The sequence below is a fragment of the Talpa europaea genome (assembly GCF_964194135.1).
Source record: "Talpa europaea genome assembly, chromosome: 2".
NCBI lineage: Eukaryota > Metazoa > Chordata > Mammalia > Eulipotyphla > Talpidae > Talpa > Talpa europaea.
In genome coordinates, this window is record NC_140068.1 from 36,971,340 (window position 1) to 36,994,857 (window position 23,518).

The following is a 23,518-nucleotide window of genomic DNA, read 5'->3' on the forward strand; positions in this document are numbered from 1 at the left end:
TAAGGTAGCATTGGTTGACAACACTGCACGTGATTTAGAGGTACAGATGCAAACTTCTTTAGATGTATATAACCACACCACGCTTTTGTAGCACCAAAAATCCTCCCCCATAGTCCTGGGCTCCCCCACCTTTTTTTTTTGCTCCCCATCCCCACTTCTTCCTTCTAGTAGCCTCAATTTTGCAGTCAGATTTCTAGGGTTGGATTTGGTAAGGTTTGTTAGTAAGAAATTCTAGTTCCCCTTCTCTTCTCCATCCAGGCTGACGCCGACTTCCTTTCCTTCTCATTTCCCATCTCTGAACCCCTAAGTTGCATTCTAAGTGTTACCCATGTTCACAGTTTCAGTTATACTCCAAATATGAAAAAACACAAATTAAAATCATTGATATACTTAGTGCAAACATTTTCATATAGCTCTATATATACATATTATCCACATGTTTTCATTCAGATGCTTTTAAATTATCTTAAACTCCATAGGTCAAAGCCGAACTCATCCTAGTCTCATTCTGGCCTTACCCTGCTTCAGTGTTTCCTAAACACCTTCACAAATGACCTCATTTTACATAGATATTCGTGAGCCAGACAAATGCGAAGCTTCCTTAACCCTGCTCTCTTTCTCATTCTTCCTATATATATAATTCCTTTCCTTTTTACTTCCTAAACTTATTTAAAGGTATTTAAAACTGCATTCTCTCCAATCCCAGTAACACCACTCTACTCCAAAGTACAACTGATTTTTAATAGATTAACACACTGGTCTCCCTCTATCTTGCCTGTGTTCACTATTACTACCTTTAACCCACTAAAGGGAATGATATTCTAATAATATTAATTCTTCACATTACTATCCTTTCTTATAACTCTTAAAATGCTTGATATTAAAGAAATCACTATATTAACATAGTCTATAGACTTTACTTAATAACAGTTAAAACAGATTTAAATGATATAGACTTGCTTGGCTAATACCTGTGAGATTTAAGCTGTATGAATAAAGCCTTCAGTTCTTTTTCTCATGATTTAGTGATAGTCATATAATATATATTAAATAATTTTTGATTAGTCAATTATATATTGATTTGCAATACATCAATATATCAATTATATATTGATTTGCAATACAAACAGTGCACTGTAAATGTGCTTTGTTTCATTTGGTTTGTTTATATAGTTTGTTAAGACAGCTTTGATTGGATACAAACATGTAATCATTATGTGATTTCACCTGAAAGCTGTGTTTCAAATAAACTCATGCAATTTGCAGCAACATGGATGGAGCTGGAAGGGATCATGCTCAGCGAAATAAGCCAGAAAGAAAAAGGAAAATAACGGATGGTCTCACTCATAGCAGGAATTTAGAAAACCTAAATAAGGGACCAGGAAAAAGACTAATTATAATAAAGTAAAATTAAAAATCAACAAGCAACAATAAACCAGAGATACACTGGGGGGGAGGGGAGGAGAGGATTAGATTCAAAACAGGGTGGGGGGTGTGGGAATTGTATGGGAAATATAACCAAGATTAAAATGCATGTATTGTGTAAAAATTAAAAATGATGTAAAATATATATAAAATAAAATATTAAATAAATAAAAAGAGAAGAACTTGATTCACAGGGCACATAATTTCCTCTCGCTAATTAGTCATTTCATAGTGACTTTATCACCCACGCTGTGTAGTGTCCTTTCTTACATAAGCTACAGCTGCTCTAGATCTTTTAGTTTGATCTATTGTTTCAGATGGCTACATAAAAACAAAGCACAAAAGATGACTGTACAGAGAGAAGAGCGTCCTAAAGAATAGTAATTAAGAAGTGGGCAGGAAATGATGAATCAGAAAAAGTAGTTTGAGAACAAATTAGTTATGAAGATAAATAGGAGAACATGGGTAATTGAAAGTAAGAAAGAAAGGATTCCAAAAGGAGTTTATAAAACAACCTTCTTTTTTTTTTTTCTTAAAGATTTATTTATTTATTTATACAAGCACTGGGTACAGTCAGAAGCACAGGAGGGTGAGAGAATTCACCAGAGCCAGAGGAGGGAGCAGAACAGGCAGAGTGACGATGTACACTGCTGAGGGGAGCAGCGGGCCCGCAGGAGAGGTCTGCGCGCCCTGTGGGACCCTCGCCTGGTGGCCGGGGATCTAACTGGCGCAGCAGAGGCTGCGGGCAGCTTTGCAACCCAGCGCTCAACCGCTGCGCCACCGGGGAGGCCCTAAAACAAACTTCTCACCTTCTTCATCTCCTCATACATCATGAACAGAATATTGAAGTCATGTCTGTGCTCATACCAGCCTCTGATGTGATCAAACCAAACACTTCCTACCACTGTGGGGAAAATTAATAATAAGGTAAATATGTTGCACTTGCATAAGAGTAAATTATAGTCTTTCTTTTCTCTCCTGGATTCCTCAGAAAGAAAAGTTACCACCACTAGACCATCATGCTGCCTTTTTAAAATTGTATTTTGGAGGAACTGTTACACAATTTAACAGCAACCTGACTTTGGAACTTTGGCTATGTCTGTCAGAATGCAGCAATACAAAAGAAGCAGTCCCCAAAACAAATTTTGATCATTTCTTTTAGGTAAGTATTCCTTTCTTACTTCTTCCACATGAAAAATAAGTTTTCATGTCTCCCTTTTTGTCTATTGTTTACATTTGTTTTTCTTTAAAAGTTTACTCATAGAAAGCACTTTAAAATCAGATTTTTAAAATTAAAGGCAAAAACTAAAAAATTACCATCTTAATAATTTCACCCTAAAATGTCCTCTGAGTTAAAGTCTTTATACATAGAATGCATAATTGTGGATTTTTTTTTTAAAAAAAAAACACAAACTGTGGACAAATATTTCAATGAACATCAATGGATTTTAAGATCTGTGGTTAACAACATACAATGCCTGCCACAGATCAATGACAGAATACAAAATAGATACCCACCCTTGACATTCACTATTCTGGAACACATGGATTTAGTTTTGGATCTAACTCATTTAAATTGCTAGTTGGTTTGTCATTCTCTTTTGATCTGTCACAATATGTCTTTGCAATCATGACAACTCCCAAAGGGGTCTTTGTGGAGACAGGAGGCCATGAAGTGGTAAATAACGTTGACATACAATAGTAACATACTCATTCCACCTTCTATCATTAACCTCCCTTGTCCTAAATTACGTTTCCTAAGTTTGAAAATTTGATTAAATGAATATATTGTCTCATAAACATGTTGCTTAATAAACACACGGTTACCTTTTCCATCCAAAAATCTTTCCATGTAACTTTCCAAGTCTTGTGCTTCTTCGAGTCTTACCACCATGTTTGAAAAATGATAAAATGAGATCAAAACATCTTTGGGGTTTCTGTAGACATAAATAATCTGCAGAGAATGTAATGAAATAATATTAGAAATTCTTAATTATGCATTCAGGTTTGTTAAACACCTATATAATACTGAATTTTCTGATTGTATGATGATTTATTTCATGCAGTACACCACTCTTGGAAATTTTGGTTGGTCGCAATTTTTTGCAAGTGCAAAATTGTTGTAAGAGATAAATTTACTCACATGACATTTCACATATGCAAGCATAAATAACAAATTCCTAATAGTTAAATTACTTTTTTGTAGAACTGATTAACATTAAAAATTACCTTCCATAGAAACCGATTCAACTTATCATCTGTGAGTATCAGCTTGATTTACAGCCAAGATATCATTGAGGATTAGTGAATAAGGGGAAAATTACTTAATGGGTGATGCAGAAACAGATAATTGTCCACACAGAAGAAAAATGAAAATGTATTTCTACCTCATGAGATACACAAAAATAATTTACAAATGGATTAAGGAGTTAAATATAAAAGCAAACCTTGATACGAAAATGTAAAGAATATATTTTTGGTGTTGGCATTGCAAGAGATTACCTAAATAAGAATAACATAAATTTAACTGGGTTACATTAATTTAAAATTAATTGGGTAACATTCAATTTAAAGGATGTTGCTAATCATAATATACCATAAAGCTTTAAAAAAGCACAAAATGAGAAGAGAGAAACTAGATCCACCTATAACCAATAATAAATTAGTGTCCCAAATACACATAAAATTGCTCAATAAAAAATGACATTCTAATAAGAATTTGGGTCAAAGACAATAATTTCATTGAGTGAGAATCAATTATTGGCAATAAATATCAAAAAGCATTTAATCTCATTAATGATTAGGGCAATGCAAATTAAGATCAGCTTGAGTTATTTTTTTTTCAAAGATTTATTTATTTATGCATACAAGAACTGGGATACAGGCCAGAGGTGCAAGGAGGGGTGGGGGAGGATTCACCAGAGGCAGAGTGGGGAATGGAACAGGCAGACTGACTGAAATACACTGCTGAGGGGAGAAGGGGGTGAGACAGGAGAGGTCTGCTGCTCCACATGGGTAGCTCCCTGGTCCAGGTGGGATTGAACTTGTGCTTCAGAGGCTGCGGAGGCTGTGGATAGCTTCACAGTGCTGTGCTTAACCCCTTGCGCCACCAGGGAGGCCCTGGGGTATCTTTTTATAAATACCAGGGCCTACCCGTTGGCACAGTGGGTTGAGCGCAGCACTGTGAAGCTGTCTGCAGCCTCTGCAGCATGGGTTCAATTCCCAGCCAGCCAGCCAGGGAGATACCCACATGGCATGGCAGACCTCTCCTGCCTTGCCCACTGGCTGCTCCCCTCAGCAGTGTCTTTGGTCCGTCTGCCTTTTCTGCTCCCCACTCTGTCTCTGGTGAATCCTCTTACCCTCCCATGCCTCTGGCCTGTACCCAGTTCTTGTATAAATAAAACTAAATCTTTAAAAAAAAATACAAGATTGATAAAATTTAAAATTCAATAGGAAAAATTACTAGAAGCAAAAGTAGTTTAGCATAAACTACTACTACTACTCCTTTTTTAAAAAGTAACATCATCTTAAATATGTGAATACTTTTCTATTGTGTAGCTTTGTAATTCTATTGCCAGGTGGTAATTTTAGGGATCCTTGGGGAGATGTGCACCAGGCATGTAGTCAGAATTGTTCATAGCAGCATGTATTATAATAATAAAGCACGGGATGCCCAAATTATTTAAAAAGGAAAGCACAGAATAATGTAATTAATTATAAAATTTATAAATTATACATCAGTAGAAAATAATGTGGAAAATCAAAAGCAAACAAAAGCGTAGGTAAAACCCCAGGGAAAAAGAAAACAAGTGTCAAAGTTAAGTGAAATTCAGATAAATGATTCAACAGAATAACATATAGTTTCTTGGCAATCATCATAATGACAGGAATAAAAAGATGAACACAAATAAAACATGGAGAAATAATTCATTTACATAAAATTAGAAATCCATGAATTAGAAAACATTAACTTATGTTTTTACAAAAGAAACTAGTTCTTTGGACCAAAAAAAACAATGTAATAGAAAACTTCTGATTACCTTAAAAGTATAAATGGAGCACACTGCCTTTATCTTTTCTTTAAAGATTATTTATTTATACAAGCACTGGGTACAGTCAGAAGCATGGGAGGGTGAGAGAATTCACCAGAGCCAGAGCGGGGAGCAGAGCAGGCAGAAGGACCGAAGTACACTGCTGAGGGGAGCAGCGGGTGGCAGGAGAGGTCTGCGCAACACGTGGGACCCTCCTCTGGTGGCCGGGGAGCAGCCGGGGATCAAACTGGCGCTGCAGAGGCTGCGGGCAGCTTCGCAACCCAGCGCTCAACCGCTGTGCCACCGGGGAGGCCCAACTGCCTTTTTCATTATTATAAGTGAATGAAAAATTTGCAATTATTTAATTGGAGAAAATTTATCAGATCATGAAAGAACATTTTGTAAAGTCAGTGTTTTGAACTTAAAATAAGTTGGGGAAATTAACTTTGAAAATTACAATACTGGTTTAGGAAATGGCAGCCAATTTTATTTTTTTCCAAATTTCCTGTATTTTTTGTGCTGAACAACTGAATGTAAAAGAATCAGGTGTATGATTTTAGACATCTACTATATTGGGGGGAAATCTTACAAGTTATTCAAAACTTAACAGCATCAGATACTAAATATTTACATATTAGGAGGTCAGTACTCAACATTTTTTTCATTTTAAAAATTGTTTAACTTTTGGGGATTACATTTTTGCTCTTCCATGTGGGTACATTTGCACTCACCCTTCAACAAACCACCTCTGCCAGTACTTCCTCTTCCTCCTTTTCCATAACCTCCTCCCTCCCCCATGTTTCTTCTGGCAACCACTAAATTCTTTCACAGTATTCATTATTAATTTAATAGAAGGAGTTAGATTTGGACAATGCTACTTTGTTTCATGAGACATTAGCTAGGAAAGATGGGAGGGGAGAGTACCCTGTTAAAGAAACATGGAAATCAACATCACTTGCAATCAGGGAAATGCAAATCAAAACTACCATGAGATACCATCTCACACCAGTGAGAATGGCACATATTAAAAAAACTAGCAACAACAAATGTTGGCGAGGACGTGGAGAAAAAGGAACTCTCCTGCATTCTTGGTGGGAGTGCAAACTGGTCCAACCACTATGGAGAGCTGTGTGGAGATTTCTGGACCTACTAAACATAGAGCTTCCACATGATCCAGCAATTCCACTCCTAGGTATTTACCCAAAGGACACAGAAACATCAATTCCAAAGAGCACCTGCACCCCTGTTTATAGCAGCACTATTTACAATAGCTAAGCTTTGGAAACAACCCAAATGCCCAAAAATAGATGACTGGATCAAGAAGATGTGGTACATATACACCATGGAATATTACTCAGCAATCAAAAAAGATAAGCACATGCAATTTGCAGCAACATGGATGGTGCTGGAAGGGATCATGCTCAGCAAAATAAGCCAGAAAGAAAAAGAAAAACACTGGATGGTCTCACTCATAGCAGGAATCTAGAAAACCTAAATAAGGGACCAGGAAAAAGAATAACTATAAGAAAGAAAAAAATCAAAATCAACAAACAACTATGAACCAGAGACACACTATGGGGGGTGGGCGGGGAAAGGGGGGATTGGGGTCAAAATAAGGGCGTTGCAATTGCATGGGGAATATAAAAATAAAATTAAAAAAAGAAACATGGAAATCAAAACAGTTTCATTTTCATTGTGATGTGAAATTCACATTGAAATGAATGCTGTGAAGGAATGAATCCTGACTCATTGTAGGGTAAGGAAAATGTCAGGCTTTTCTGCCCTCCCACCATCAGGATAGATGATGGATCCTTGTGGTCCAGAATGCATGCCTGAGGGCAGGCACCTGGAGTAGGGTGTGGGCAGAGGTAGATGGGATTCACCTGGGCTGAGACTGGGCTTTTAAGGGAGGCGTCATGGGGACACCAGCAGCAGCCGAAAGAGAAGCTAAAAGAGAAGCCGAGCAGCAGCAGAAGCTCAGGGAGAGAGAGAGAAAGTCGGAGAGCCCAGAGTGAAGACTTTCTGGGAGCTGGGAGGCTGGCACCCCTGCCTGCCATATGCCTGGCGAACCCCAATAAAAATCCTGCAAAAACCACTGAGGACTCTGACTCCTCCATTACCCGGTCTGCTGGATCATAGAAAACCTGCACTGGTCCATTCCTGACCTTACACTCATTCAGTGGAGAATTGGGGGAGAAGGATATGTGGCGACTCCCAGATGGATAGACTTGTCCACACAGCCCACTCCCAAGCCAACAAAAATCAGTCTCCATCTCTGAAGGGATTTAAATTCACTTCTAAAGTGGAGTAATCTGGGGAATAGGGCACAGCAAGAGGTCAGAAGAGAAAAGCATCATCAGTAGCAAAATACTAATAGGGGAGAAGGTAGTTAAGTCCAAAGGTTTATCCTGGAGACAAAAGAACACCAACAGATCAAAAAGAACTATTATCCATTTCCTGATACTTAGGGTCACTTGGGGCCCACACTTACCCCCTGCTCCCCTATTCCCAGCAATGAACTCTAGACTCCCCTGAGTCTTATCATTTAGCACTATAGTAGGGTAAGGGAAAATGTCAGGCTTTTCTGCCCTCCCGCCATCAGGATAGATGATGGATCCTGCGGTCCTGAATGCATGCCTGATGGCGGGCACCTGGAGTAGGGTGTGGGCATAGGTAGATGGGATTCACCTGGGCTAAGACTGGGCTTTTAAGGGCAGCGTCATGGGGATGCCAGTAGAAGCCAAAAGAGAAGCCGAGAAGCAGAGAGAACGCCAGAGAGCCCTGATACAGTGAGGATTTGCTGGGGGCTGGGAGGACTGCCAGCCTCCCGGCCCCCCAGTGCCCCTGCCTGCCATATGCCTGGTAAACCCCAATAAAAGCCTTCAAAAAGCCACTGAGGACTCTGACTCCTCCTTTACCCGGTCTGCTGGATCATAGAAAACCTGCACTGTGGCCATTCCTGGCCTTTACAAGCACCAAGTCCTAGGATAGCAGAGCTGCCTAGAGTGCTGTGGAAGCAGTGAGCCTTCAGTGGGTATGGGGGTCCAGGTCACTGGTGCCCTCCTCTGGCCTCAGGCAGCCTCTGCTGTTTGGCTCATTGTGCCATAGAAGTATTACCTGGAAATTCCCATAGGAAACAGGTTGGACATGGCCTCTTTGGCTAATGCTCTATAGTGGCCATCTGTAACTCCTTAGTAAATTTTCAATAAGGGGCGCTACAAATTATTTAGCTGATCCTGAGCACAAACAAGAAAAAGGGGAAAGACAGAAGACATTCAAGGGTCAAACAACCTGAGAACAGTACAGCAAGAGACAGTGCTAAACTGGGCTCCAGGGCAGGGGGAGCAACAAAACTAAATGAACCGAAGTTTGAGAAAATTAAAAACTCAGAGTGGGTATCTTCTACCAGGTATCCTAGAGTGCCCTTTGCCATAAAACAGTGTTTCAAGTAAAGCAATTCAGAGGTGGGTAAGCTGGAGGCAGAGACAGCTAATGTGAGTCCAAACGTAAGGAGGATTCAGGTATAAAAATGGGGGGACACACAAAAGAAACAGAGTTTGGTCAATGAGCTGCAAGAGCTACCAACCTTGCTACATGTCTGACTGGAACCAAAAACTTGGCCTTAGACGGACCAGGGGTACCATTTTTCATTTAGTGTTTCAGGGGCAACATTTCAAAGTTTACTTTTGGTTTATTGGCAAAAAAGGGAAAACTTCAGTTTCAGGTTAAGTCTATGGATTGCCCATAATTCCCTCTGTCAAGGAAAAGGATTCTCCAGCATAACCATCCAGCCTCAACTACCTGTGGGCTTCCAGTAACTACCACCTTTCTCAAATCCAGTCACTCAAAAAATGCTTTCCTGACAAATGTCCCAAAAGTTCATTTAACAAGCTGGGTTGAGATGGTGACCATCTGGTGGTCACTTGTACAAATCCCTTCCTGTTCAGTCACCCCCAAAAAGTCATGTGCTCCAACTCAGAGCTGCATCAATTTAGAGCTGGGGGAGGGGAAGCAGGTCCAACAGGGGTGGTCCTTTGGTTTGCCGCTACACCTTACTACAGCTGCCCAAGTTTAGGAAGGATGGGAACATTTGCGAAAACTTGTGACTTGATCCACCAACCCAACCCAGTCCCCATTCTACTCCATCACAGGACAGAAATGGAATGAAAAGCATAAGAATTTCACAGCTTCAGCTTTCTAGAATTTACATCCACTTGTAGAACCTTGGTTTATTCTGCAAGGGAATACCTGAAGAGGAAGAAAAGAATGTGTTTAAAGACTTGACACATTCTCCCCTGGTTCTATCCACTTCCCAAATCTCTGACCAGGATTGTCCGTGGAATATAGTTATAAGCTGGGGAGAAACTCATTTTCCTGAAGTCTCTTACCCCGGAGATGCTGGGTAAAACGCATGTAAAACAATAAATAAATAAATATTAATGTCCAAATGGGCTTTGTGAGTTCGTTAAAACCACCTGCGTGTATAACAGCAGGGATGCTGTTGAGTCCCACCATGAGCAGTGTCAAGGCCAAGGCCAGGGACTCCTAGCGCTCACCTGAGCAAGGTGAGGCAGTATAAGGTGCTGAGGTGTCACCCTGTGAATATGTGAGATGTGAGGGCTTTTTCCCTCAAGCCTTCTTTGGCCAAGACTCCCTCAAAAACCAACCATCCCCCATGAACTGGGCAGGCATGTTCCCAGTCACTTAGGGAAGGTCCAAACCAGCTGTCATCCAATAGAGCCCCCTGGCGCTGATGCAGAGAAAATAAGGATCAATCCAGCAGGTCAAAGGTGAGCTACCAAAGCTCTGGCCAGTTAGCACAAAGTAAACGGGTTACCTGACTGGAAAAGACAGTCTGCAAACCTGCTACACACCACCAGGTACTTGGGCCCTTTAAACCGAAAGCACTCACCGTCCACCACTCCACCACCTCATGGGGTCTCTCATCCACATGCTAGGTCAAACAGACTTCTAAGCGAGAGACTGGATGTAAATTAACACAAGGCTGCTGCTGTCAGACATCCCCATCTCTCCATCAGAAAACTCAGGGTTGATAGGGGTGGCCAGAACAACAGATGACTACATCAGAGTGTCCTCTTTGTCCCACAGGGATGGCCTTATGTCCCAGGCCATCACTCCATAAAATGCACTTTTGGAGTTGAGGGAAAAGAGAAATCTTTCCTGGCCATCCAGACTGCCACTTCTGGCAGCACTACTGGACACCTCTTCTGGCTAGCAAGGATTCATCTCAAAGCTTAAAGACCTAAACAGAAACTTTTGTCCCTTGTTTGGATCTAACTGCCAAAAAATTTTACTGTTCAATTGGCAATTTAGAGCCCTTGAACAAGCAGGCACCTTCATCCCTGAAGCTTTTTCCCTGCTGAGAGCGAGGAGTGGAGCCTGAGGTGAGTTGCCTTGCTGACCTGTCTGTTCTGAAACCCTACATTCCCAAACTCTCTCTCTCTCTTAGCTGGCTGGCCCATGGGCGGTCTGACAGCCAATTAAAAAAAAAAAAAAACAACTATGAAACAATAAAAATGCTGTAGAGATACAAAGTTCACAGGCTGGGATATTTTTAAAATGGATATCAATAAACTACAAAATTTGTTAATAAATCTTTAAACTATTTAGTAACTTAGCAAAAACACACAAAGCTTCAAAAATTTGTCTTAACACAAATAGAATTACAGAGATACTAAAATCAAATAAAGATAGAACTATCATAGAAAATATGTTTCATAATAGTTATAAAAATTGAACAAATAACAGACCTCTTTCAGTACTGTTAAAATAACTATTATTTTATAAGCCAGTAAGATTTATTCCAGAAATAGAACATTATTAAAATAATTGTGGATTTCATTTCACCATAAGGGGGAAGGGGAACAGAGCGTCCTCCAAGTTGCCCAAAATGGCATCTGTGTGATTAGACTTTTTCTGAATATTGAATAAGGTATGTTTGTAATCCATTTCTATACTTACTTTAGCTTTTTTGTTCTTGAAACCTTTTGGCACTAAGTAATAAGGCAGGTGAGTACAAAAGAGCCTGGGGGAGGGTCTGTTGAGATAGTCGACTTTCCTTATATTGTATTCAAGAAATGGGACTCGATCTAATGTCTCCATGGTTTCAGTTCTCTTGCGGTGTTTCTCAAAGTAAATCAAGCTTAATATCTGCTGAGTCCAGATGGTACCTGTAAAAATAAATAAATGTGTGTGAATGCAAATTAATTTCTAATAATAAATGTCCAAACTAATGACATACTCCAAAAGTATTTGGAATTTTTTTTAAAGATTTATTTATGCATAAAAGAACTGGGGTACAGGCCAGAGGTGCAGGAGGTGAGAGGATTCACTAGAGACAGAGTAGGGAACAGAACAGGCCGGCTGACTGAAACACACTGCTGAGGGGAGCAGCTGCCAAGACAGAGAGGTCTGCTGTGCCATGTGGGCACCTCCCCCTGCCTGGGACTGCCTCACAGCGCTGTACTACACTCAACCCCTTGTGCCACCAGGGAGGGCCCTGGAATTTTTCATTTCTCAAAACCATTCTTTCCTAATGAATTTGTACAATTGTTGTCAGTCATGTAAAAATGAAAAAGATAAAATCAAGATCTCTTAGTTCCTTTTCTTCTCTGAAGAGATGTGGTTGTTCAGATTCCACATTAGTGAGTCACATTAATTTTTCAGTTCCTTCTCTCATTCATGTACTTTTCAATTTTCCTACTTAAAGTTTTCAGAGACTCTTTGTGCTTCTCCTTACTTAGACTCCTTCCTTCGAGCTTTATCTTTTTGAGATATAGATAAGAACTTATCTCTCTCATGTTGTTTCATAGGACTTCCCACACAATATTGTATACACAGTACATGACTGCAACGTGACAATGTCTAGAGAATGGCTTTTGTACACATCCATTGCCAAACCAGAATGGAGAAGAATAACAAGTGTTCCCACTCTTCAAACTTACCAGATTTTGGGTAGGTAACTATGAAGAGATCATCATCTCTGATTTCAAAATCATCTAGATTTTCTAGTTGGTCAATATCACACAAAGAACGTTCAAAATTATAGCCTTTAAAATGTAATAGATACTCATCTGTGTTGTCCATAATTATTCACCTGCAAGTACAAAAAATTAATTCTTTTCATGTCCTCAAAGTTTTCTAATAATGACTAGCACTTGCTGAGCATTCAACATGTGCCAAGCTCTGCTAAAATGTCAGCTCATTCACCATACTAAATACTTGCACCTATGAAATCCTTTAATCGTCACTAAAACCTAATGTGCTAGAGGTATTATTGTTATCCTATGGATGAAGAAACTAAAATGCTAGGAAGTTAAAACTTATTTCAGAAAACCCCATGAGGGAGGTTTTGTCATGATTCCACACATACAGATGAGGCTGTTAAGGTACAGCAGGCTTCAGCATATTTTCAAGGTCGGCCTGCTAGCAGAGCTAGCAAGATCTGATATAAATTTTACCAGATTCCAAGCCATTAAACTTTGAGCATCAAGTTTCTCATTTTTTTTTTATTTTTTACGATTTTTTCTATTGCAGTAGAAATAAGAAATTCTTCAATCCACATACTTTGTATTTCTGTTTCTTTAATGAGGTGTTTACTATCTCTGATAGAAGTTTTTGAGGGTTTGATTTGTGATATACAGTTTAAAATTAATTGTGGGAGAAGGGAGGGAAGCGCAGAACCCTGCTCCCCTCCCCCGCCCACAGAGGCGGCACTCTCTGACCGGCAGAGAGGAGGAAAACAACAAACCAAAACGCCCAACAAGAAAAACGGACGCAGCAAGTGGGACTGTGAGTGGAAAGGAACTATTTCAGCCACCACACCCCGTGAACGGGAGCTGAGGCGAACCCTGCAGGATCCGCCGCGGAGGTGAGCTCCAGGCGCCATTAAAGAGAGCCCCGCCCCCCAGGAGGAGACCAGCACCAGCACACAGCCCCGGCCGCCCGGTAAGCTTGCGCGAAAGCGGGGCTCGGATTGCAGCTGCCCAGGCCCCTGTGCCTGCGACCTAGGCTTGCAGGGAGACGGCGGAGGCCCTCCCTGAGTGAGCAGGAACAAGGCGCCCAGGCAGGGGAGCGGGATTCAAAAGGCGCCATTCCCGCGCCACTGATCTGGGCTACAGCCCGCATCCTGGACCTGAGGGCTTTGGAACTGAGACCAGGGGCACGAAATTAGGGGCGTGGGTTCCCCACGACGGTGGGGCACAAGGCAGACACAGCACCCCAAAGCCGTTGAGGTGTACCCTACCATCCCCGCTCTGCTCCCTGTCCCACGGGGTAGAAAATCAGCTCCCCAAGGGCTCTAGGAGAGATCTCTGGCGCCACCTAGCGACTTGACCCCAGCACAGGCTACTGAAGGAGCTAGTGGCCAGCTGGGGAGTTAGCCCACACCGGGCCCCTTCCGAACAAGTAGTCTGAGCCCACAGGGAGAGCGAGCACCCACAGCCGGGGCAGACCAGGCGCGCAGAAGAGTGTGCCTGAGACCAGAAGCGCAGGGAGTGTGTCCCACATCACCATTTTAGAACAGGGACATTTCTTCAGTAAAGACTACCCGCAGAAGGCTTCCTCAGGAGCCAGAGGTGAGCGGGGGAAGTTCGCCCACGCCAGACCCCCTCTGGCCTGCAATCCAAGCCCAGAGGGGAGCAGGAACCCACCGCCGGGGCAGACCAGGCGCATAGGGGAGTGTGTCCCCACATCGGCATTTTAGAACAGGGACCTTTCTCCAGTAAAGGCTGCTTGAAACTGACAGATGACTCCTGGAAGAACCAGAGGGGAACAGAGAAGCCCACCCAAGATGCCGGCCAGTCCCAACAACACAGTGTCCCAACGCATACGGCAAATTAGAAAACAGACAGTAGGGAGGAGAAGAACCACACGCAACCTAGCAACTCTCCAGAGAAAAAGCACACCACAAAAAGAAAGCCAGCCCCCAGATTGCAACGACAATAACTTGGAAGAATTTCTGAGCCTTCCAGAAAGAGAATTTAAAATTCCCGTGATTAAAAAACTGACAGAAGTCATAAAGGAAAACAATGATAAGGGAAAAATAATCAACGATCAGAAGAATGCAATTGAGTCCCTAGAGAGGGAAAACAATGGTCAGAAGAAAGAAATTGAGTCCCTAAAGAGGGAAGTAAAAGAAATGCAGGAGATCAAAGAATTAATGGAAGAACTAAAGAATTCTGGGAAAAGCAATGAAAGCAGAATAGATGAAATGGAAGAACGAATAAGTAATCTTGAAGACACAGAAATAAAAAGAACCAAAACAGAAAAGGAAAGAGAAGTACAAAGGAAAAAGAACGAAGAAAGACTTCGGGAACTATCTGACTCCATGAGGAAAGGAAATATAAGAGTTATAGGAATACCAGAAGGAGAGGAGAGAGATGTAGGAACAGAGAAAATATTCAAAGAGATAATTGAAGAGAACTTCCCAAATGTGAAGAAGGAGCTGAAAATTGATATACAAGAAGCAAGAAGAACACCAAACTTCCACGACGAAAGAAAAAATACAGCAAGACACATAATAGTAAAGCTCCCAAGAATCCAGGACAAGGAAAAAATAATGAAGCTGGCAAGAGGGAAGAAACAGATAACATTCAAAGGAAAACCAATCAGGCTGACATCAGACTTCTCCGAAGAAACACTACGGGCAAGGAGAGAGTGGAGGGACATAGTCAACAGACTCCAAGAAAACAGATGCCAACCAAGAATACTCTATCCCGCAAAGCTCTCCTTCCTCTTTGAAGAAAGAATATGGACCTTCCCAGACAAACAGAAACTCCGGAATTTCATTGCAACTAAACCCCCACTCCAAAAAATACTACAAGGAGTCCTAAAGCCAGAACCTCAGAGGGACGAATAACAATGAAAGAAGGCCAAAAAAAAAAAAGTTATTAAAAGAATAAATAAATAAAATCAAAGGAAAGACAAACACAATGGCAAATACAGATGTTAACATATCAATATTAACTCTAAATGTAAATGGACTAAACTCTTCAATAAAAAGACACAGAGTTGCAGCCTGGATTAAGAAACAAAACCCAAACTTTTGCTGTCTCCAGGAAACACATTTAGCTACAAAAGATAAAAATAGGCTCAAAGTTAAAGGATGGAAAACAATCCTACAAGCAAATGGACCAAAAAAGAAAGCAGGAACAGCTATACTTATATCAGATAAAACAGATTTCAAACTCAAAAAGATAAAAAGAGACCCCAATGGTCACTACATTATGATCAAGGGGACAATACTTCAAGAAGAAATAACACTCATTAACATATACTCACCAAACGAAGGAGCACCAAAATATATCAGACAACTGTTGTCCTCTCTGAAAACAGACATCAGAGAAAACACATACGTAGTGGGAGACTTCAACACACCACTATCAACAATGGATAGATCAACAAGACAAAAAATAAGTAAAGAAACCAAAGCTCTAAATAAAGACCTAGAGCAATTGGGCTTAACAGACATCTATAGAACACTAAACCCCAAAAAAATGGAGTACACATTTTTCTCAAGCGCACACGGATCATTCTCCAGGATCGATCACATACTGGGGCACAAGACAAACATCAACAGATACACCAAGATTGAAATCATATCAACCATCTTTTCTAACCATGAAGGCATCAAACTAGAAATAAACCATAAAAAGAAGGCAAGGAACTTTCCTACCTCATGGAGATTAAAAACCACACTACTGGAAGACCATTGGACTAATGAGGAGATCAAAGAAGAAATTAAAAAATTTTTTGAATTGAACGACAAGGAGGACACCAATATCCTAAATGTATGGGATGCAGCAAAAGCAGTAATAAGAGGAAAATATATAGCAATAGAAGCTCACATCAAGAAACAAGAAAGAACGCAAAGAAACAACCTAATCTCGAAGCTCAAAGATCTAGAAAAAGAACAACAAAAAAAACCCCAAAACCAGTAGAAGAAAAGAAATAATAAAAACCAAAGCAGAAATAAATGAAATTGAAACTAAAAAAACAATCCAAAAGATCAATGAAACCAAGAGCTCGTTCTTTGAAAAAATCAATAAAATAGACAAACCCCTAGCCAGGCTCACAAAGGAAAAAAGGGAGAAAGCACAAATAAACAGGATCATCAATGAAAGAGGAGAAATCACAACGGACACAGCAGAAATCAAAAGAATAATCAGTAACTACTATGAACAGTTATATGGAAACAAGTTTAATAATCTAGAGGAGATGGACAAATTCCTACAACTCTACAATCACCCAAAGCTAGATAAAGAAGAAATAGAACACCTAAACAGACCAATTACAATTAGCGAAATTGAAATGGTAATCAAAAACCTCCCCAAAAACAAAAGCCCAGGACCTGATGGATTTACAAATGAATTCTACCAAACATTCAGAGACGAATTAGTGCCTATCCTTCACAAACTCTTCCAAAAAATTGAGAAGGAAGGGACAATACCAAACACGTTTTATGAAGCCAACATTACACTAATACCAAAACCGAACAAGGACAACACAAAAAAGGAAAACTACAGGCCAATCTCCCTAATGAACACTGATGCAAAAATCCTCAATAAAATTTTAGCTATCAGAATCCAACAATGTATCCATAAGATAATTCACCACGACCAAGTTGGATTCATTCCAGGGGCACAAGGATGGTTTAACATCTGAAAATCAATCAACGTTATCCAACACATCAACAAAAAGAAATATAAAAACCATATGATAATATCAATAGATGCTGAGAAAGCTTTCGACAAAGTGCAACACCCATTCATGATAAAAGCCCTTGAAATTCTTGGGATACAAGGAACATACCTCAACATCATAAAGGCCATCTATGACAAGCCAACAGCCAGTATCATTCTCAATGGTGAAAAGCTGAAAGCAATTCCATTAAGATCTGGAACAAGACAAGGATGTCCACTCTCACCACTGCTTTTCAATATAATACTGGAAGTCCTAGCCAGGGCAATAAGACAAGAGAAAGACATCCAAGGAATCCAAATAGGAAAAGAAGAAGTCAAACTATCACTATTTGCAGACGATATGATATTATACATAGAGAACCCCAAAAACTCCACAGAAAAGCTAATTCAACTCATCAATCAGTTCAGTAAAGTGGCAGGATACAAAATCAACATGCAAAAGTCAGTAGCCTTCCTATACACAAACAATAAATCTGAAGAAGAAGAAATCAAAAAGACCATCCCTTTTGTTATTGAAACAAAAAAAATCAAATATTTGGGAATAAATCTAACAAAAGAGGTAAAGGACCTATACAAAGAAAACTATAAAACACTGTTAAAAGAAATAGAAGAAGACACAAAGAAATGGAGAGACATCCCCTGCTCATGGATTGGAAGAATAAACATTATTAAAATGGCCATCCTTCCAAAAGCAATATACAGATTCAATGCTATTCCAATCAAAATTTCAATGTCATTCTTCAAAGAAATAGAACAATTATTGATGAAATTCATATGGAATCACAAAAAACCCCGAATAGCCAAAGCTCTCCTGAAAAAAAAAAGAAGGGAATGGAGGCATCAGACTCCCAGACTTCAAACTATACTACAAAGCCATAATCATCAAAACTGCATGGTATTGGAACAAGAACAGACATACAGACCAATGGAATCGAATAGAAAATCCAGAAATAAACCCACAGATTTATGGTCAACTAATCTTTGACAAAGGTGCAAAGAATATGCATTGGAGCAAAGAAAGTTTGTTCAATAAATGGTGCTGGGAAAACTGGGTCGCTACATGCAAAAGAATGAAGATTGACCACCACCTCACACCATACACAAAAATCAACTCAAAATGGATTAAAGAACTAGACATAAGACCTGAAACCATAAAATATATAGAAGGAAATATAGGCGAAACACTACGTGATTTGCACATCAAAGACATCTTTACAGACACATCACCCAAAGCAGTGATAGTGAAGGCAAAGATAAACAGCTGGGACTACATCAAATTAAAGAGCTTTTGCACAGCAAAAGAGACAATAACAAAAACAAAGAGAAACCCCACCAACTGGGAGAACATTTTTGCACCCAACACTAATGATAAAGGACTGATCACAAAAATCTGCAAAGAGCTGATGAGACTCAACAACAACAAAGAAAATAATCCAGTCAAAAAATGGGCAGAAGAGCTTAAAAGAAACTTCTCTGAAGAGGAAATGCAAATGGCCAACAGGCATATGAAAAAATGTTCAACATCACTTGTCATCAGGGAAATGCAAATCAAAACTACCATGAGATACCATCTTACACCAGTGAGAATGGCACATATTAAAAAAACTAGCAACAACAAATGTTGGCGAGGGTGTGGAGAAAAAGGAACTCTTCTGCACTGTTGGTGGGAGTGCAAACTGGTCCAACCACTGTGGAAAGCTGTGTGGAGATTTCTGGACCTACTAAACATAGAGCTTCCATAGGATCCAGCAATTCCACTCCTAGGTATTTACCCAAAGGACACAGAAACATCAATTCCAAAGAACACCTGCACCCCTATGTTTATAGCAGCACTGTTTACAATAGCTAAGCTTTGGAAACAACCCAAATGCCCAAAAATAGATGACTGGATCAAGAAGATGTGGTACATATATACCATGGAATATTACTCAGCATTCAAAAAAGATAAACACATGCAATTTGCAGCAACATGGATGGCGCTGGAAGGGATCATGCTCAGCGAAATAAGCCAAAAAGAAAAAGAAAAATACCGGATGGTCTCACTCATAGCAGGAATCTAGAAAACTTAAATAAGGGACCAGGAAAATGAATAACTATAAGAAAGTGAAAATCAAAATCAACAAACAACTATGAACCAGAGACACTTTTAGGGGGGCGGGGGCGGGAGGGGAGGGATTGGGGTCAGAATGGGGGGGCTGCAATTGTATGGGGAATATAACAATAAAATTTATAAAAAATAAATAAATAAATAAATAAATAAAAAAAATAAAATTAATTGTGGAATAATTCTGCACCAGTTATACTAAACGGTTTTACTTTGGTAATGTTGGCCTCACCAAGTTGCACAATATTATATATTATATATGTAATGGTTATTATTCTATTATCCAACAGAAGGGTTTTTTTAAAATCACAAATCTGAAAGAAATATAAGTACAAAGAAAAAATAAAATGAAGAAGCAAGCAGTTCCAAATATATCTGTTCAAAACTTTTGTCCAACCAACCATTTCTTTATATTAGCTCACCCTAAGAAATCTATTCTTTTTTAAATTTATTTTTATTTTTTATTGAGGTAACAATAGGACTCCCTCATCAGGTTCACTATTGTAGTGCACCCACCACCAAATCACCCATAGTCCATTGTGCTTCCTTCCCTCAAAAATCTGTTCTTGAATATTAAATATAGGAGTGAATCCCAGAAGTTCATAAATCTATTTGGTTTGAACTAGCATATGTTTCAGTTAAGAATTCTTCAGAAATTGCTGTGTATTCCAAGAAACAACATTAAACCCTTAACAAATAGTTAAACTCATCTGATCAATAGAGGTGTGTCAATGGTTGGAGTTATAATGAACAAGAGTAGAAAATCATTTGTATTAGAACCACCTAGTTTTCTGGGTATATATTCCAGCTTACAATTCATAACAGACTGTTTAAGATTCATAACTAGGATCAGTATTTAACAGACCATTAAGTTCTGAGTTGCTAAGGAATGTGACCTGGAAACTACATTTTAGAAACTCTATCATTCACTCTAAGAAAATTAGAATCAAAGGAATAATAAAGTATTATTTTGGTGTCACAAGAGATTTTTATCTCTACCTCCAGAAAAACAAGTATAGGACATCATTTTACTCCCCAAAATGAGCCTATTAATGCCTTACTACTCTGCTAGAGGTTTCCTCACTGAAAATTGAAGTTCAAGAAACTTCAACTATTGAGAAATGAAGATAAAATAGACTGGTTGAAAAGTTTCAAAGACTAGTCCATCATAGACATAGATGGAGAGTTATTTTGACAATGTCATCACAAATTTTCAGGAAAAGAACTATGAGAAATCAGCTTTAGGAAAGTGGTGAAGGAAAATTTATACTGTGTGACATGGACAAATGAGGTTGTCTATAAGTAGAAAATAATGTTGAATAAAAGGCTAAAATGAATGTACCACTATCATCCACCTCCTGACCCCCCTCACAAAATGTTACCTACACCCCTCAAATGCCCCAACTCTAGAAATCTGGATGCTGAGAGAAGAGTGACAGACAGCCCACACAAACACTCTGAACATCACCTCTATCTTTCTGGCTGTTTCTCTGTGATTCTCAGTTACAAGAAGAGAATTATGAAAGCTGCTGTGACACAGAAATAAAAGTGTAGGTGGTGAGGTGGATTCATGAAGTATTTGACTTTGGCATGTCTTATATTTCTTGCATCTCCTTGATGGATATTGGAGAAAATGATGAATAAAGAGAATAGACATAGTGCGTGTCCCGTGTCGTCTTGCACAGACGTCCAAAAAAAAAAAAAAAGGAGGAAACATAGAAAATGGAAGAGAAAAAATAATTCATTTATGTGCTGATGAGAAGGTGAGAATGAAGAGTCTGTAAGGCAGCCCTTGTGCTACTCACTGTTGCTGATCCGTAGATGAAGAAAATTCACTTCTAGTATAATTTTAGGAATGATAGGAATTGAGACACTACTGAGAAATAAATACTTAATAAAGAGTTTGTCTTGGCCAATGAGGGGTGTCCCCAGAACTCAGCACACAGTCCAGGTTAGATAAATACATGGGGTAAGATTTTGTTGTTCTTAGGAAAAATATATCAGGTTGTTTCCAAAAGCTCAAAAGTGTTGGAGATAAGATAACTGCAGGTAGGCATCATATTACTGAACTTTGGCAACTATATTGCTAACAGAAAGCTGTATTTGAGGTTACAACAACCGCTTTCTGGGCATAAAGGATGGTTAGTAAAGTCTTTCCAATCTGTCTCAGTGGACAGGTGTCCATTCCTCTGGTCTTTATTGCACCAATCTATGTAAAGCTGCTACAACTGTGGAAGGTTCCAAGCACTTTATAAACTCAGAGTATTTAAATTCTCTTTACCAAAAGATACAGTTTTCCTTCCCAAGTGATGCCCTTCCATTTCTGCTTTTTCCTTTAAGTAGACATTACAGAAGACTCTGTCTTTTTTTTTTTTTTTGAATTCTGCAATATTTAAATTTTCTCAAGTTTGCCCTACCTTCAGTCTTGGACTCTTTAGCCCATCTCAGTCATCCACTGCCTGCATAAATTGCTGCTTAATAATGAATTAAGGGTGTCACTAAACATAGAATTTGATCCTAAGGAAGACTTTCAATCCTTTCAATATATAAATCTTCACTGTTAAGTTGCTTAACTAAATGTCATTTAATCTTGTAAAAGCTAAGCCTGACTCTTATTTCACTTGTTTATTTACAAGCCAATCTATTTTGTGTGAGTGGCATAGCATGAAAAGTAGAAATCAGTGGGAGTAAATGTTATTCAAATAAACAGCTTATGCAAGAAATTCTGATTTCATAACACATGTTCATTGACCTGAAATTTTTGGAGACTTTTGAGATACCTGAGATCTTTTTTTGTGTTCCTTCCTTGTTTAATAATCTTTAATAACACAAAAGTGAAAAAATCCGTACTGCATCTGTGACCAAGGGAATCTTTTTAGATACTTCAATATTTTTTTTAAGATTTATTTATTTTGTTTGTTTGTTTATTTATTTATTTATTTATTTATTTATTTATTTATTTATTTATTTATTTATTTGTTTATTTATACAAGCACTGGGTATAGTCAGAAGCACGGGAAGGTGAAAGAATCCACCAGAGCAGGGAGCAGAACAGGCAGACTGATAAAGTACACCGATGAAGGAAGCAGCGGGTGTGGCAGGAGAGGTCTGTGCACCATGTGGGACCCTCCCCAGTGGCCAGGGATGGAACTGGTGTTGCAGAGGCTGTGGGCAGTTTTGCAACCCAGCACGCAACCACTACGCCACCGGGGAGGTCCCAGTTACTTCAAAATTATACAAAAAAAAATTGATATGCTCACCTAAGAACTAAGAATATTATTAACATTTTGCCTTCTTGGAGGTATCCAAAGTTTAGTGAAAATCTTAACTTTCTAAGATTTTTGGATGTGTACCCTGTTCTAATAATGGTCTGTTTAAAATACGAACCAAAGGCAAAAATGGAAAAATGGATGTTAAAGTCCTTGTGTAACTGTGATGCAGTAACTTCTTCCTCTTCCTTACTCCACATGTACAGTTCATTAAAACTTTTTACATCTTTTTTGAGCATTTGGGTTGTTTCCATATCTTAGCTATTGTAAATAGTGCTGCTATAAACATAGGTATGCAGGTGCCCTTTGGAATTACTGTTTCGGTGTCATTTGGGTAAATACCTAGGAGTGGAATTGCTGGATCACATGGAAGCTCTATGTTTAGTAGTTCAAGAAATCTCCACACAGCTCTCCGTAGTGGTTGGACCAGTTTGCACTCCCACCAGCAGTGCAGGAGAGTTCCTTTTTCTCCACACCCTCGCCAACATTTGTTGTTGCTAGTTTTTTTAATATGTGCCATTCTCACTGGTGTGAGATGGTATCTCATGGTAGTTTTGATTTCCATTTCCCCGATTACAAGTGATGTTGAACATTTTTTCATATGCCTGTTGGCCATTTGCATTTCTTCTTCAGAGAAGTTTCTTTCTAGCTCTTCTGCCCATTTTTTGACTACATTATTTTCTTTGTTTTTGTTGAGTCTCATTAGCTCTTTGTAGATTTTTGTGATCAGTCCTTTATCATTAGTGTTGTGTGCAATAAACACATGCAGTTTGCAGCAACATGGATGGAGCTAGAAGGGATCATGCTCAGCGAAATAAGACAAAAAGAAAAAGAAAAATACTGGATGGTCTCACTCATAGCAGGAATTTAGAAAACCTAAATAAGAGACCAGGAAAAAGACTAATCAATACAAAGTAATAATCAAAATCAACAAGCAACTATAAACCAGAGAAACACTATTTTGGG

The 23,518-nt window shown here is 39.2% G+C and overlaps 1 protein-coding gene across 1 annotated transcript in view; it reads right to left on the reverse strand.

The window, feature by feature from the left end:
- LOC311186992 (amine sulfotransferase-like) overlaps window positions 1-23,518 on the reverse strand; it is a gene marked incomplete at both ends in the record, with an annotated part of 63,825 nt that overhangs the window by 11,624 nt on the left and 28,683 nt on the right. Inside the window, 4 exons of the mRNA XM_084258193.1 lie at window positions 2,235-2,329; window positions 3,253-3,379; window positions 11,439-11,647; window positions 12,422-12,565. Of these exons, the coding sequence (XP_084114319.1) occupies window positions 2,235-2,329; window positions 3,253-3,379; window positions 11,439-11,647; window positions 12,422-12,565 (575 nt within the window). The remainder of the gene's footprint in view (window positions 1-2,234; window positions 2,330-3,252; window positions 3,380-11,438; window positions 11,648-12,421; window positions 12,566-23,518) is intronic.